The sequence below is a fragment of the Bufo bufo genome, chromosome 11, assembly GCF_905171765.1.
Source record: "Bufo bufo chromosome 11, aBufBuf1.1, whole genome shotgun sequence".
NCBI lineage: Eukaryota > Metazoa > Chordata > Amphibia > Anura > Bufonidae > Bufo > Bufo bufo.
This window is the reverse complement of record NC_053399.1, coordinates 19,413,806-19,429,136: the sequence shown is the minus strand read 5'-3', so window position 1 is coordinate 19,429,136 and position 15,331 is coordinate 19,413,806. Positions and strand designations below refer to the sequence as shown.

The window sequence follows — 15,331 nt, the reverse complement described above, 5'->3', positions numbered from 1 at the left end:
TGTGATTGTCCATGTTGCCTCCTGAAGACTTGGTTCATTTTTCCATCACACTATACACTGCTCGTTTCCATGGTTACGACCACCCTGCAACCCATCGGCTGTGGTCGTGCTTGCACACTATAGGAAAAAGTGATGGCCTATGAGCGCTCCCGCGGTCTCGGCCAGAGATTTTTCTTATATTGTGCAAGCACGACCACTGCCGCTGGATTGCAGGGTGGTCGTAACCATGGAAACGAGCAGTGTATAGTGTGATGGAAAAATTAATCAAACCAGCAAAGGAAGCAATATGAACAATCACAATACATTAGTAAGTGCCTTGTATTAACTTTCTCTACATAAAAAATGCTATTTGCTGAAGTGAGACGACAACCCCTTTAAGGCAGAAGATTCAACAGTGGTCTTAAGTAACGCTACTTTCACACTCGCGTTTGGTGCGGATCCGTCATGGATCTGCACAAAACGCTTCCGTTCAGATAATACAATCGTTCAGAACGGATCCGTTTGTATTATCTTTAACATAACGGATCCGTCTTGAACACCATTTAAAGTCAATGGAGGATGAATCCGTTTTCTATTGTGCCATATTGTGTCAGTGAAAACGGATCCGTCCCCATTGACTTACATTGTGTGTCAGGACGGATCCTTTTGTCTCCGCATCGTCAGGGGGACACCAAAACGCTCCAGAGCGGAATGGAGACTGAACGGAGGCAAACTGATGCATTCGGAGCGGATCCTTTTCCATTCAGAATGCATTAGGGCAAAACTGATCCGTTTTGGACCGCTTGTGAGAGCCCATGACGGATCTCACAAATGGAAAGCCACAACGCCAGTGAGTGTGAAAGTAGCCTAAAACCTCAAAGCCCAGTTAACACAAATCACTATGAGTTTGATCTGATGACAAACCCAGCTCTGCTACATCTGTTCACTGTCACACAAAGTATTTATCTACACACCTAAATTATGCCCATAGCAGGAAGCTGTGCCGATGCTGAAAAAGTCTCTAAAGGGAACTTGTCACCATGAAAATGCAATGTCAGCTGCAGGCAGAAGGTTATAGAGCAGGAGGAACTGAGCAGATTGATATGTAGTTTTCTGAGAAAAGATTCAGTAAAACTTGTATTTCATTCATCTAAATTCCTGCTCCTTCTGGGCTTTGAAGTCCGGGAGGAGGTCCTATCAGTGACTGACAGCCTTCCCTCTATGAGGAGGAGGTCCTATCAGTGACTGACAGCCTTCCCTCTATGAGGAGGAGGTCCTATCAATGACTGACAGCCTTCCCTCTATGAGGAGGAGGTCCTATCAGTGATTGACAGCCTTCCCTCTATGAGGAGGCGGTCCTATCAGTGATTGACAGCCTTTCCTCTATGAGGAGGAGGTCCTATCAGTGACTGACAGCCCTCCCTCTATGAGGAGGAGGTCCTATCAGTGACTGACAGCCTTCCCTCTATGAGGAGGTGGTCCTATCAGTGACTGACAGCCTTCCCTCTATGAGGCAGAGGTCCTATCAGTGACTGACAGCCTTCCCTCTATGAGGAGGAGGTCCTATCAGTGACTGACAGCCTTCCCTCTATGAGGAGGAGGTCCTATCAGTGATTGACAGCCTTTCCTCTATGAGGAGGAGGTCCTATCAGTGACTGACAGCCCTCCCTCTATGAGGAGGAGGTCCCATCAGTGACTGACAGCCTTCCCTCTATGAGGAGGAGGTCCTATCAGTGACTGACAGTCTTCCCTCTATGAGGAGGAGGTCCTATCAGTGACTGACAGCCTTCCCTCTATGAGGAGGTGGTCCTATCAGTGACTGACAGCCTTCCCTCTATGAGGCAGAGGTCCTATCAGTGACTGACAGCCTTCCCTCTATGAGGAGGAGGTCCTATCAGTGACTGACAGCCTTCCCTCTATGGGGAGGCGGTCCTATCAGTGACTGACAGCCTTCCCTCTATGAGGAGGAGGTCCTATCAGTGACTGACAGCCTTCCCTCTATGAGGAGGAGGTCCTATCAGTGACTGACAGCCTTCCCTCTATGAGGCGGAGGTCCTATCAGTGACTGACAGCCTTCCCTCTATGAGGCGGAGGTCCTATCAGTGACTGACAGCCTTCCCTTTATGAGGAGGAGGTCCTATCAGTGACTGACAGCCTTCCCTCTATGAGGCGGAGGTCCTATCAGTGACTGACAGCCTTCCCTCTATGAGGAGGCGGTCCTATCAGTGATTGACAGCCTTCCCTCTATCAGGAGGCAGTCCTATCAGTGATTGACAGCCTTCCCTCTATGAGGCAGAGGTCCTATCAGTGACTGACAGCCTTCCCTCTATGAGGAGGCGGTCCTATCAGTGATTGACAGCCTTCCCTCTATGAGGAGGCGGTCCTATCAGTGATTGACAGCCTTCCCTCTATGAGGAGGCGGTCCTATCAGTGATTGACAGCCTTCCCTCTATGAGGAGCAGGTCCTATCAGTGACTGACAGCCTTCCCTCTATGAGGAGGAGGTCCTATCAGTGATTGACAGCCTTCCCTCTATGAGGCAGAGGTCCTATCAGTGACTGACAGCCTTCCCTCTATGAGGAGGAGGTCCTATCAGTGACTGACAGCCTTCCCTCTATGAGGAGGAGGTCCTATCAGTGACTGACAGCCTTCCCTCTATGAGGAGGAGGTCCTATCAGTGACTGACAGCCTTCCCTCTATGAGGAGGCGGTCCTATCAGTGACTGACAGTCTTCCCTCTATGAGGAGGCGGTCCTATCAGTGATTGACAGCCTTCCCTCTATGAGGAGGCGGTCCTATCAGTGACTGACAGCCTTCCCCCTATGAGGAGGCGGTCCTATCAGTGACTGACAGCCTTCCCTCTATGAGGAGGAGACGGTCCTATCAGTGACCGACAGCCTTCCCTCTATGAGGAGACGGTCCTATCAGTGACTGACAGCCTTCCCTCTATGAGGCAGAGGTCCTATCAGTGACTGACAGCCTTCCCTCTATGAGGAGGAGGTCCTATCAGTGACTGACATCCTTCCCTCTATGAGGAGGTGGTCCTATCAGTGACTGACAGCCTTCCCTCTATGAGGAGACGGTCCTATCAGTGACTGACAGCCTTCCCTCTATGAGGAATAGGTCCTATCAGTGACTGACAGCCTTCCCTCTATGAGGAGGAGGTCCTATCAGTGACTGACAGCCTTCCCTCTATGAGGAGGAGGTCCTATCAGTGACTGACAGCCTTCCCTCTATGAGGAGGCGGTCCTATCAGTGATTGACAGCCTTCCCTCTATGAGGAGGAGGTCCTATCAGTGACTGACAGCCTTCCCTCTATGAGGAGGAGGTCCTATCAGTGACTGACAGCCTTCCCTCTATGAGGAGGAGGTCCTATCAGTGACTGACAGCCTTCCCTCTATGAGGAGGAGGTCCTATCAGTGACTGACAGCCTTCCCTTTATGAGGAGGCGGTCCTATCAGTGACTGACAGCCTTCCCTCTATGAGGAGGCGGTCCTATCAGTGATTGACAGCCTTCCCTCTATGAGGAGGAGGTCCTATCAGGGACTGACAACCTTCCCTCTATGAGGAGGAGGTCCTATCAGGGACTGACAACCTTCCCTCTATGAGGAGGTGGTCCTATCAGTGACTGACAGCCTTCCCTCTATGAGGAGGAGGTCCTATCAGTAATTGACAGGTTGCCCTCTCTGACTGTGTATACAGAGAGCTGTCAATCACTGATAGGACCGCCTCATTGACTTCAAAGCTCAGGAGGAGCAGGAATTTAGATGAATTAAATACAACTTTTATGGAATCTTTTCCCAGAAAACTATATATCAATCTGCCCAGCTCCTCCTGCTCTATAACCTTCTGCCTGCAGCTCAGACACCATATTCAATGTGACAGGTTCCCTTTAAGCCTGGAATCACACATGTAGATCTTGGAGCAGTCTTTGATGCAGTTTTTTGAGCCAAAGCCAGTAGTGGATCCAGTAGTAGAGGTCCTCCTCCCGTTATATTTCTTCTTCCTGTTGAAGCCACTTCTGACTTTATCAAAGACTGTATATGTGATTACAACCGAAAATTTTAAAACGGGAACACCCTATATTTTTTTCTCTATGCTAACAATTAGTTGAGATACTGTTCCATTTTTTGCTTTAGAATATTTGCTACAAAAATGTCTATCTTTAATCACTGGAGGTTGTCACAAAGCATTAGCCTAAATGACCACCACCGTTGGGCTGAGGTTACAGTGCGATGTGGTAGTCACCTTCCTGGGAAAGAAAAACATCCTGTGTCTGGAAACTTATTTAGGCGACAGAAATGCAGAGGGTGCGGTAGTTGCAGAGAGAGCAGAGCCTCTAGGTGTAATGGTAACGCCCCCGTTGCTCCTAGAGGCTCATTTGCATATATTAAAACATAATTTTTCTCAGCAATGCGGGCACATATGAACATGGGACCAACACAGATGCCTTCAGCTGCCAAGCGCACATGTAACAGGTCAGCCAGTTTTTCCAGTGCCCATTAAAGGGTAACTCTACCATCCATTCCCATTCCCCTGTGCAACCATTTTTTACATGTTGATCCACTGTATTATCTATCACGTATGACAACTGGTTGTCTAGCCCCGCTTCCTTTTACTAACAAGACTGAATAGTGATATGATCTTGTAAATCATTGAGCTGCTTGATTTCAGGAACGCAGCAGAGGAGCATGGGAGCTAAGATTGTTAAGAACTTACCCAATTTGACCCCCCAAAAAAAAAAAAAATCTTTTAGGGGCGGGGTGGAGTTATATTCTAAATTTGCAGTGCTCTTCAGAGCTGGAAGCCTCCTTTGAACCTGCTCCCTTGGGGTCTTGCTGGATTAAGAACGTGATCATTAACGCAGAGCAGATCGGAAACTTTATACCTCTTTGATATTTCGCCGTTTACATTCAACATATTTTCCGATCGTTTCCCACAAATGCGCTGAATTTTACGGTCATGTGACAAAATGTGTGCAATTTTTGTAACATTATAAACATTTATTCCAAAACAGATTTGTAAACAAACAAACACAAAGTACAAAAAACAAACAAAAACAAACTGGTAAAAAACAAAAGAAAACAAAAATGATACAAATTCTAAATAATCTCACACGAAACAAAAAAAATAAAAAATTACAAAAAGTGCTTGTGAAACCAAACAAGTGAATTGCACGTTTTATAGTAGAAATATTTTAACTCATTCAATCCCGGCCAATGGTAGATCATTTTGCTTGTCGTAAATGAAGCAGTAGAAATACACACATATATTCAAATGAAAACTTTAAACACAATCAACTGCGTCGAATATAGGAAGTGTAAAAAAAAATGGCTGCTCACAATAGTGCAAGCCGCCATAAAAATAAAAAATGACCCCACAATCTATATATAAGTGGTGCAATGGTGCAATACCTCTTCTTGGTCACATGGTGGCAGCCGTTTGATTCCATAGATTTGAGGATGTTATAGAATTGACCCAGTAAAGAATCCAGGTCCTTAAATAAGAGGTGAAAAATCTGTGATCAGTAGAAAAATGTCTCCTCACGTCCATAGATAACTGACACCTATGCTAGCAGTGACACCATAGTTACAAAGATAAGTACAACCTAAAGGGCAACTCCAGTCACCTGGGTTAAATTTTTTTATAAATACCTTTTTATTTAGTACCAATGATCCATCCCACCATGCCTTACTAGGTAGCATATTCTCTTAACCCAGGGAAGACCTTTCTCATGTGCTCATTGTCGCCCCCTGCTGACTGATGTGCTAAGCAAAGTGGAGGAAGGGCAGTGACAACTGATCCGAGCATATTAGTCCCTTATAATAAAAAAAATTCTTCCATCCAGCTCTTGAATATGTGTATTGCACCACCAACAAATACTACTAATTATTGCTATACCGCCCCCTATGCACAAAAATATAACTGCTACAATACTGCCCTCTGCTGGAGAGAATATAACTACTGTCTCTATGCACAAGAATATAACTGCTACAATACTGCCCTCTGCTGGAGAGAATATAACTACTGTCCCTATGCACAAGAATATAACTACTACAATACTGCCCCCTAAGGAATTGGCACCTGAATATGTAGGAGAATTATCCATATGCGACTTAGAATTCCCTTTTAAGGGTGTTCTCCGAGATCGGGGGCCCCCTTTTCATATGTGCAGGCACTCACGCGTCACCAAATTCCCGTGAGCTCCCTTCTCATCTGCTTCTGGTTAGTCAGTGCTGCCAGTCAGCCAATGCCCTCTGCCGGTATTTTACGTGACCGCTGCCACCAATAAGGCTGCTGATTGGCCGGCAGCAGTGACGCGCATGTAGACCTCACAACACAATTCTGATCCAGAAGGGAAGGGAACCCATTTCTGGAACCAGACTGCCAGTGACAAGTGAGTCTTTTCTTTTAACTCCTGCATATGACATGGGGTTTTCAGTCTTGGAGTGCCCCTTTAAGTGTTGCATAAACAGATATAAATAGCAAGGTTACACATTAGTAAAATTAATTAAAGGTAAGGACCACTAAAATTTTGTAACTTACCTCTATAGCGACCAGAGCTTTCACATATAAAGCTCCAAATCCCCTGCTCCTCATCACACAGTCAGAAAAATACATAAAATTCTGGCTTCCTGAAGCCACCACTAGGGGGAGCTCACAGCATTGAACTCAACGGAAGTTGTGGAAGCTCTATGCGATGAGCTCCCCCTAGTGGTCATTGAAGGAAAATCCGAAGGTAGGAATACAAAAAAAAAAAAGCTGTTGAGACCCACTCAACCTCTTACTATGGGGTCCACAGTACACAAGAACTCAAGCTCTATGACAGGTGGATACAGTAGGTGTACAGTACAACTGTCAATCACTGATGATGAATATAGTGGTTTTGCTCATGCCCTGAGCGGGTGGAAAATTGAGGACACTAGGGTCACTTTCCCATTGGCCATACCTTCCCCCCATCTGTCATTTTTGGAAAATGCAGCTGGTGTCCTGACCCCTATCGAACACAGTTAAATTTAACTTGGGAAAGCTGTAGGGAAGGGACTTCAGCTGGGAATGGGCGACCTCCAAACATGTGCACTACAGAGGATAATTCTACTACGGTTTCTAATGATGAAATCTTTGCATTTTTTTGTGTTTGTTTTTTTACATTTTTGACCCTTTAAGGTCAGGGAATTCATGTGACGCCCTAACAAAGGGATTGTCTCGCCACAGGAATTGCCTCAGGTCCAGAGACCAGGCTACGGTTGCCACCCGGCCAGTAACTCACCGTTCAAGCCGGTATTTCAGTGCCCCTGCCGCAGTCAGTAATTTTTTTCTACCGCCATTAACAATTGCCAGTATTTTCCTATATGTTTTTTTTTTTTACTAATAAGTGTTTCCATTGTGGAGGGCTCATTAGTACAGCCTTTAACACAAGTGGGGGAAGCAGCGGGAGTTAAATAAAAAATAAATAAAAAAAATATTCATTTGATTGCACCGTGGTGAACACTCGCTGCTGACTGGAAGCTCATGACAGGACCTGTGAAACGCCATCACTCTGGAGCTCAGGTCCTATCCTGCTCATCCAGTCAGCAGTGTTCACCGCGCCGCAATCAAATGGATGAGGTAAGCGCTTTTTTTTGGGCACAAGCAGAGAAGGTGGCATTATTAATTTTGGAGGGCACTAATGGAGGCATTACTATTACTGGGGGGCACTAATGGGGGCATTACTATTACTGAGGGCACTAATGGAGGCATTACTATTACTAGGGGGCACTAATAGGAGCATTACTATTACTGGGGGCACTAATAGGGGCATTACTATTACTAGAGGACTCTAATGGGGGCATTACTATTACTGGGGGCTCTAATGGGGGCATTACTATTACTGGAGGGCTCTAATGGGGGCATTACTATTAATGGAGGCACTAATGGAGGCATTACTATTACTGGAGGGCTCTAATGGGGGCATTACTATTACTGGGGGCACTAATGGGGGCATTACTATTACTGGGGGAACTAATGGGGGCATTACTATTACTGAGGGCACTAATGGAGGCATTACTTATACTGGATGGCTTTAATGGGGGCATTACTATTAATGGAGGCACTAATGGAGGCATTACTATTACTGGGGGGCACTAATGGGGGCATTACTATTACTGGGGGCACTAATGAGGGCATTACTATTACTGAGGGCACTAATGGAGGCATTACTATTACTAGAGGGAACTAATGGGGGCATTACTATTACTGGGGGCACTAATGGGGGCATTACTATTACTAGAGGACTCTAATGGGGGCATTACTATTACTGGGGGCTCTAATGGGGGCATTACTATTACTGAAGGGCTCTAATGGGGGCATTACTATAAATGGAGGCACTAATGGAGGCATTACTATTACTGGAGGGCTCTAATGGGGGCATTACTATTACTGGGGGCACTAATGGGGGCATTAATATTACTGGGGGAACTAATGGGGGCATTACTATTACTGAGGGCACTAATGGAGGCATTACTAATACTGGATGGCTCTAATGGGGGCATTACTATTAATGGAGGCACTAATGGAGGCATTATTGTTACTGGAGGGCTCTAATGGGGGCATTACTATTACTGGGGCACTAATGGTGGCATTACTATTACTGGGGGAACTAATGGGGGCATTACTATTACTGGAGGGCGCTAATGGGGGCATTACTATTACTAAGGGCACTAATGGGGGCATTACTATTACTGGAGGGCTCTAATGGGAACATTACTATTACTGGGGGCACTAATGGGGGCACTAATGGAAGCATTACTATTACTGGAGGGCTCTAATGGGGGCATTACTATTACTAAGGGCACTAATGGGGGCATTACTATTACTGGGGGCACTGAGGGCATTACTATTACTGAGGGCACTAATGGAGGCATTACTATTACTAGGGGGAACTAATGGGGGCATTACTATTACTGGGGGCACTAATGGGGGCATTACTATTACTAGAGGACTCTAATGGGGGCATTACTATTACTGGGGGCTCTAATGGGGGCATTACTATTACTGAAGGGCTCTAATGGGGGCATTACTATAAATGGAGGCACTAATGGAGGCATTACTATTACTGGAGGGCTCTAATGGGGGCATTACTATTACTGGGGGCACTAATGGGGGCATTAATATTACTGGGGGAACTAATGGGGGCATTACTATTACTGGGGGCACTAATGGAGGCATTACTAATACTGGATGGCTCTAATGGGGGCATTACTATTAATGGAGGCACTAATGGAGGCATTATTGTTACTGAAGGGCTCTAATGGGGGCATTACTATTACTGGGGCACTAATGGTGGCATTACTATTACTGGGGGAACTAATGGGGGCATTACTATTACTGGAGGGCGCTAATGGGGGCATTACTATTACTAAGGGCACTAATGGGGGCATTACTATTACTGGAGGGCTCTAATGGGAACATTACTATTACTGGGGGCACTAATGGGGGCACTAATGGAAGCATTACCATTACTGGAGGGCTCTAATGGGGGCATTACTATTACTAAGGGCACTAATGGGGGCATTACTATTACTGGAGGGCTCTAGTGGGGGCATTACTATTACTAAGGGCACTAATGGGGGCATTACTATTACTGGGGGCACTAATGGGGGCATTACTATTACTGGGGGCACTAATGGAAGCATTACTATTACTGGAGGGCTCTAATGGGGGCATTACAATTACTGGAGGCACTAATGGAGGCATTACTACTATTACTGGGGGAACTAATGAGGGCATTACTATTACTGGGGGGCACTAATGGGGGCATAAATATTACTGGGGGGCTCTAATTGGGGCATATTATTTATGGGGGGTTCTAATGGGGGCACTATTAATTATGGGGGGCTCTAATGGGGGCATTATTAATTCTGGGGGGCAATTATTGAGGCATTATTATTGGGGGGACTAATGGGGACAGTATTAATTCTGGGGGGCACAAATTGGAGATTACTAGTATTACTGAGGGGCACTAAGTGGGCATTATTAGTTTAGGGGGCACTAATGGAGGCATTATTAATTCTGGGGGGCACTAATGGAGGCATTACTATTATTGGGTGCGCTAATGGGGGCATTATTAATTCTGAGGGGCACTAATGGAGGCATAAATATTACTGAAGGGCACTAATGGGGGCATGATTAATTCTGGGGGGCACTAATGGAGGCATTACTATCATTTGGGGCACTAATGGGGGACATTATCAATTCTGGGGGGCACTAATGGAGACATTAAAGTTACTGGGGGGCACTAATGGGAGCATTAATAATACTGGGAGCCACATTATAACACCCCATGTTAAGCCACGCCCTACAACCACACCCCCTTTGGGGCATGGCTTAACATGGCCAGTATTTTTTGTTGGGAAAGGTGGCAACCCTAGACCAGGCAGATATTTCCTGTGCAGTGTAAATGTAGTATTATATGGAGGCCATTCAGATGCATGGGGCCCCTCGTAATGGAAGCTGGGGGACCCCCTTTAGGTAGTCCTTATGTCCTAATCAGTCACATCAGCAGGGGTCATCTTCATAAAGGCAACCCCTTTACGTGATTACAGGGCTCAATTTTTACCCTCAGCCCATTAGGAGCGCCAATAAGGTTCATGATTTGGTCCTTCCAGCTGCATATATACTGGAAGAAACCAACCAGGGCCCTTTTCCGCTTCTGATTGGCTCCTCCCTTCTGAGAACATGTGGACATTTTTGGGACACCCAGTCAGAGGACTGGTGAGAGGTCAGGAAGTTTGGTTGCAACATACCGAGTCCTATTTGGGAAGGATGAGTTTGTCTGTGCATATATGTATGGCCACCACTAGAGGGCAGTAATAACCCAAACAAAAAAAACTATTAACCCCATCCTGGCCAAAACCAGAACTTGCTATCACAATAGCAAGCAGTCACTTGTCAAACAGCGAATTTCCATGCAAAAACACTAAATACAATGTGACACAGCAGTGCAAAGACGGAGCATTCTTTTAAAGTGAACTCGCCGCTCACAGATTGCAGCAGTTTTGAGGGCTGGGTCATCAGTTAGCCCGTGGGATCCACTTCATGAGACACGTGATCATCGTCAGTCATGTATTCAGTAACTTCCATTGTCTTTTTGTAACTTGCCTGTTGCTTCTTGAGACGGCCCCGAGGAGCGCTGTGATCTGAACGTTGTGCCCTATGAAGGCAGCAATAACGCCAACCCCACAACCTGGTTTCCATCACTTGGCTCCTCATGTCCTCAATGTTTCAGCAGCTAACTCTGGTTAGAGGTATCATAACCTAAGTATCGGATGAGTCTACCGGGAAGTGGCAAAGTGTCCAATAGTTTTAGGCGATTTCTATCCAACAAACTCCGCACCTTTAAGCGACACAAGTGGGTAAGAGGTCTCGGCAGTTCTGGAAAAGGTGCAAATTTAGAAAAATTGGTCAAGGGTTGAATTCAAAAATTTCCTCAAGATACTTTGATTCCTCCACTAAAGTCAACTGACTTCCATCTGAGGTAAAACGTTAAACACCAGGGACTGGAGGCCATTGGACCATACCAAGAAGATCTGGAGGTCAACCTTCTATTTGGCCTGTGCTGTTGGGTGCTCCCCCTTCCCATAGTCCCTTGTTCTCAACATTTCGGGGGTCATAAAGCTGAAATGAACCACAGTTTTAGCCCCAGAACTTGGACAGATCTTCAGATAATGTATTATAGGAACCTACTCCATATACAGACTGGGGCAATGAGGGAGGAGCATGACAAAGAATGTGATCAGGGATGGGGGTAACTTCCTTCCATACATGCACAGCTGAAGGTTTATATAGGTAAGCAAAAAATGGTAACTACATATGCGGTAGGAATACTACCCCCACCGGAGTCTTGTGATGTATAACGGATATAAAGTACCTGCTTTGGTCTTAATACAGTCCCATTCAGAGTAACTGTCTAGATGCTCCTGTAAACGGGAACAGAGCTGCACGTTCCCCACGTAATCCAAGAGGACGTCGATGATGGGACCGGCCCAGCGACTCAACTCCGGAGTGGAAACCATCTCACAAAACTGGAGGGACGAGAACAAAACATTGACTGATAACTTAAAGCAAAGGGTAAAAAGGATCAAAACCAGATGTTCTCACTGGAGGACATATTACTGACACAGGACACATAGCAGAACAAGTGGGGGCAGTATTATAGTAGTTATATCATTGTACATAGGAGGCAGTATTATAGTAGGTATATTCTTGTACATAGGAGGCAGTATTATAGTAGTTATATTCTTGTACATAGGAGCAGTATTATAGTAGTTATATTCTTGTACATAGGAGGCAGTATTATAGTAGTTATATTCTTGTACATAGGAGCAGTATTATAGTAGTTATATTCTTGTACATAGGAGGCAGTTTTATAGTAGTTATATTCTTGTACATAGGAGGCAGTATTATAGTAGATATATTATTATACATAGGAGGCAGTATTATAGTAGTTATATTCTTGTACATAGGGGCAGTATTATAGTAGTTATATTCTTGTACACAGGAGCAGTATTATAGTAGTTATATTCTTGCACATAGGAGCAGTATTATAGCAGTTATATTCTTGTACATAGGAGCAGTATTATAGTAGTTATATTCTTGTACATAGGATAAGTATTATAGTAGTTATATTCTTGTATATAGGAGGCAGTATTATAGTAGTAATATTCTTGTATATAGGAGCAGTATTATAGTAGTTATATTCTTGTACATAGGAGCAGTATTATAGTAGATATATTCTTGTACATAGTAGCAGTATTATAGTAGTTATATTCTTGTACATAGGAGGCAGTATTATAGTAGTTATATTCTTGTACATAGGAGCAGTATTATAGTAGTTATATTCTTGTACATAGGGGCAGTATTATAGTAGTTATATTCTTGTACACAGGAGCAGTATTATAGTAGTTATATTCTTGTACATAGGAGCAGTATTATAGTAGTTATATTCTTGTACATAGGAGCAGTATTATAGTAGTTATATTCTTGTACACAGGAGCAGTATTATAGTAGTTATATTCTTGTACATAGGAGCAGTATTATAGTAGTTATATTCTTGTACATAGGAGCAGTATTATAGTAGTTATATTCTTGTACATAGAAGCAGTATTATAGTAGTTATATTCTTGTACATAGGAGCAGTATTATAGTAGTGATATTCTTGTACATAGGAGCAGTATTATAGTAGTTATATTCTTGTACATAGGAGGCAGTATAATAGTAGTTATATTCTTGTACATAGGAGCAGTATTATAGTAGTTATATTCTTGTACATAGAAGCAGTATTATAGTAGTTATATTCTTGTACATAGGAGCAGTATTATAGTAGTGATATTCTTGTACATAGAAGCAGTATTATAGTAGTTATATTCTTGTACATAGGAGCAGTATTATAGTAGTTATATTCCTGTATATAGGAGGCAGTATTATAGTAGTTATATTCTTGTACATAGGTGCAGTATTATAGTAGTTATATTCTTGTACATAGGAGGCAGTATTATAGTAGTTATATTCTTGTACATAGGAGCAGTATTGTAGTAGTTATATTCTTGTACATAGGAGCAGTATTACAGTAGTTATATTCTTGTACATAGGAGGCAGTATTATGGTAGTTATATTCTTGTACATAGGAGCATTATTATAGTAGTTATATTCTTGTACATGGGAGGCAGTATTATAGTAGTTATATTCTTGTACATAGGAGCAGTATTATAGTAGTGATATTCTTGTACATAGAAGCAGTATTATAGTAGTTATATTCTTGTACATAGGAGCAGTATTATAGTAGTTATATTCCTGTATATAGGAGGCAGTATTATAGTAGTTATATTCTTGTACATAGGTGCAGTATTATAGTAGTTATATTCTTGTACATAGGAGCAGTATTATAGTAGTTATATTCTTGTACATAGGATAAGTATTATAGTAGTTATATTCTTGTATATAGGAGGCAGTATTATAGTAGTTATATTCTTGTACATAGGAGCAGTATTATAGTAGTTATATTCTTGTACATAGGATAAGTATTATAGTAGTTATATTCTTGTATATAGGAGGCAGTATTATAGTAGTTATATTCTTGTACATAGGAGCAGTATTATAGTAGTTATATTCCTGTACATAGGAGGCAGTATTATAGTAGTTATATTCTTGTACACAGGAGCAGTATTATAGTAGTTATATTCTTGTACATAGGAGCAGTATTATAGTAGTTATAGTCTTGTACATAGGAGGCAGTATTATAGTAGTTACTAATGTGTGTTTTTCGACCTTGCATCTACTGAATTGTACTGACCTAATGCTGTCAGTATAATTTAGTAGAGGCAAGGTCGGATAGGGTGACATGGAATTATAAATCCTTATAATGCTGTGGGGTCCTGTGAAAGGAGCAATGTCCATAATAAGATCACGCTTCTTCACAGAGTGTGTTTTCCACACTGGACGCGTTCGTCTGAAATTATCCTTAGTGTTTTAATTTCTCACCATTTTCTAGATCTCAGATTGCTTTAAAGGGAGATTTTCTCCTCTAAAAGTAATTATACCACCACGCATGGTAGGTGTCCTAAATCATAATCATTCCTTTCTTATGAATATCCTGTCCTCTAATCCTGGCATATGCTTTTCTGTGCCCTGTAGATTCCCTTGTGTCATTGCTCCCAGCTCTAAAATCTCATAGACTAGAGGGGGAAGTGCTGGGCGGTGTTATAGAAGCAGGGGCAGACTGGGAACTTAAAGTGGCCATTGAAACAAAACCTAAAAGTGGCCCCATGTTGTAGGTGGGTCCAAACTGTCCAGCAATAATGTAATACAGAACAAAATACTGCCCCAGTGTGAAAGTACTGCAGGTGTGAAAGTACCCTAAATACCACAGTGCAGCACAAAATACTGCCCCCCTCGCCACAGTATGAAACTGTATCATTGTCCTGAGGGCGACAATACAGTTGGAATCAGGGACCTGTGGCCTCTGGCCAGGGGCATAAGTGCCTGGTGCTCCTATGTTAATTAATGCTGAGAGCATCAGATCATTGTGCACCTGGCTGGTGGCCATGAGGAGGCCTTGGGTGACCCCTGGGCATCGGCCCACCAGGAAATTTCCCTTTAGGGTCTATGGCCAGTCCGCCCCGGTATAGAGAAGCAATAGAAAACTGATCGTGGCGGTCCTACCCATGGCACACCTAAATTATTACTTGCATGAAAATAATATAAATATTTCTTAGGATTAGAGGACAAGGTTTTTACAAGAAAGTTATGGTTATGTTTCAGGGCGTATGCATCATTTGAACTTGATTTTGGAGGCGACAGACTCCTTTGAAGTGAATT

General features: G+C 43.5%; 2 protein-coding genes across 4 annotated transcripts in view; one reads left to right on the top strand and one right to left on the bottom strand.

Moving 5' to 3' along the window:
- Window positions 1-15,331, top strand: part of CCDC197 (coiled-coil domain containing 197) — a 155,286-nt gene that overhangs the window by 71,426 nt on the left and 68,529 nt on the right. The window lies entirely within an intron of this gene.
- ASB2 (ankyrin repeat and SOCS box containing 2) overlaps window positions 10,183-15,331 on the bottom strand; it is a 52,247-nt gene continuing 47,098 nt past the window's right edge. For all 3 annotated transcript variants that reach the window (XM_040410942.1, XM_040410941.1, XM_040410943.1), the window contains 2 exons: window positions 11,886-12,039; window positions 10,183-11,389 (listed from right to left, as the gene is read on the bottom strand). In XM_040410942.1, the coding sequence (XP_040266876.1) occupies window positions 11,247-11,389; window positions 11,886-12,039 (297 nt within the window). In that variant the 3' untranslated portion in view covers window positions 10,183-11,246. The remainder of the gene's footprint in view (window positions 11,390-11,885; window positions 12,040-15,331) is intronic.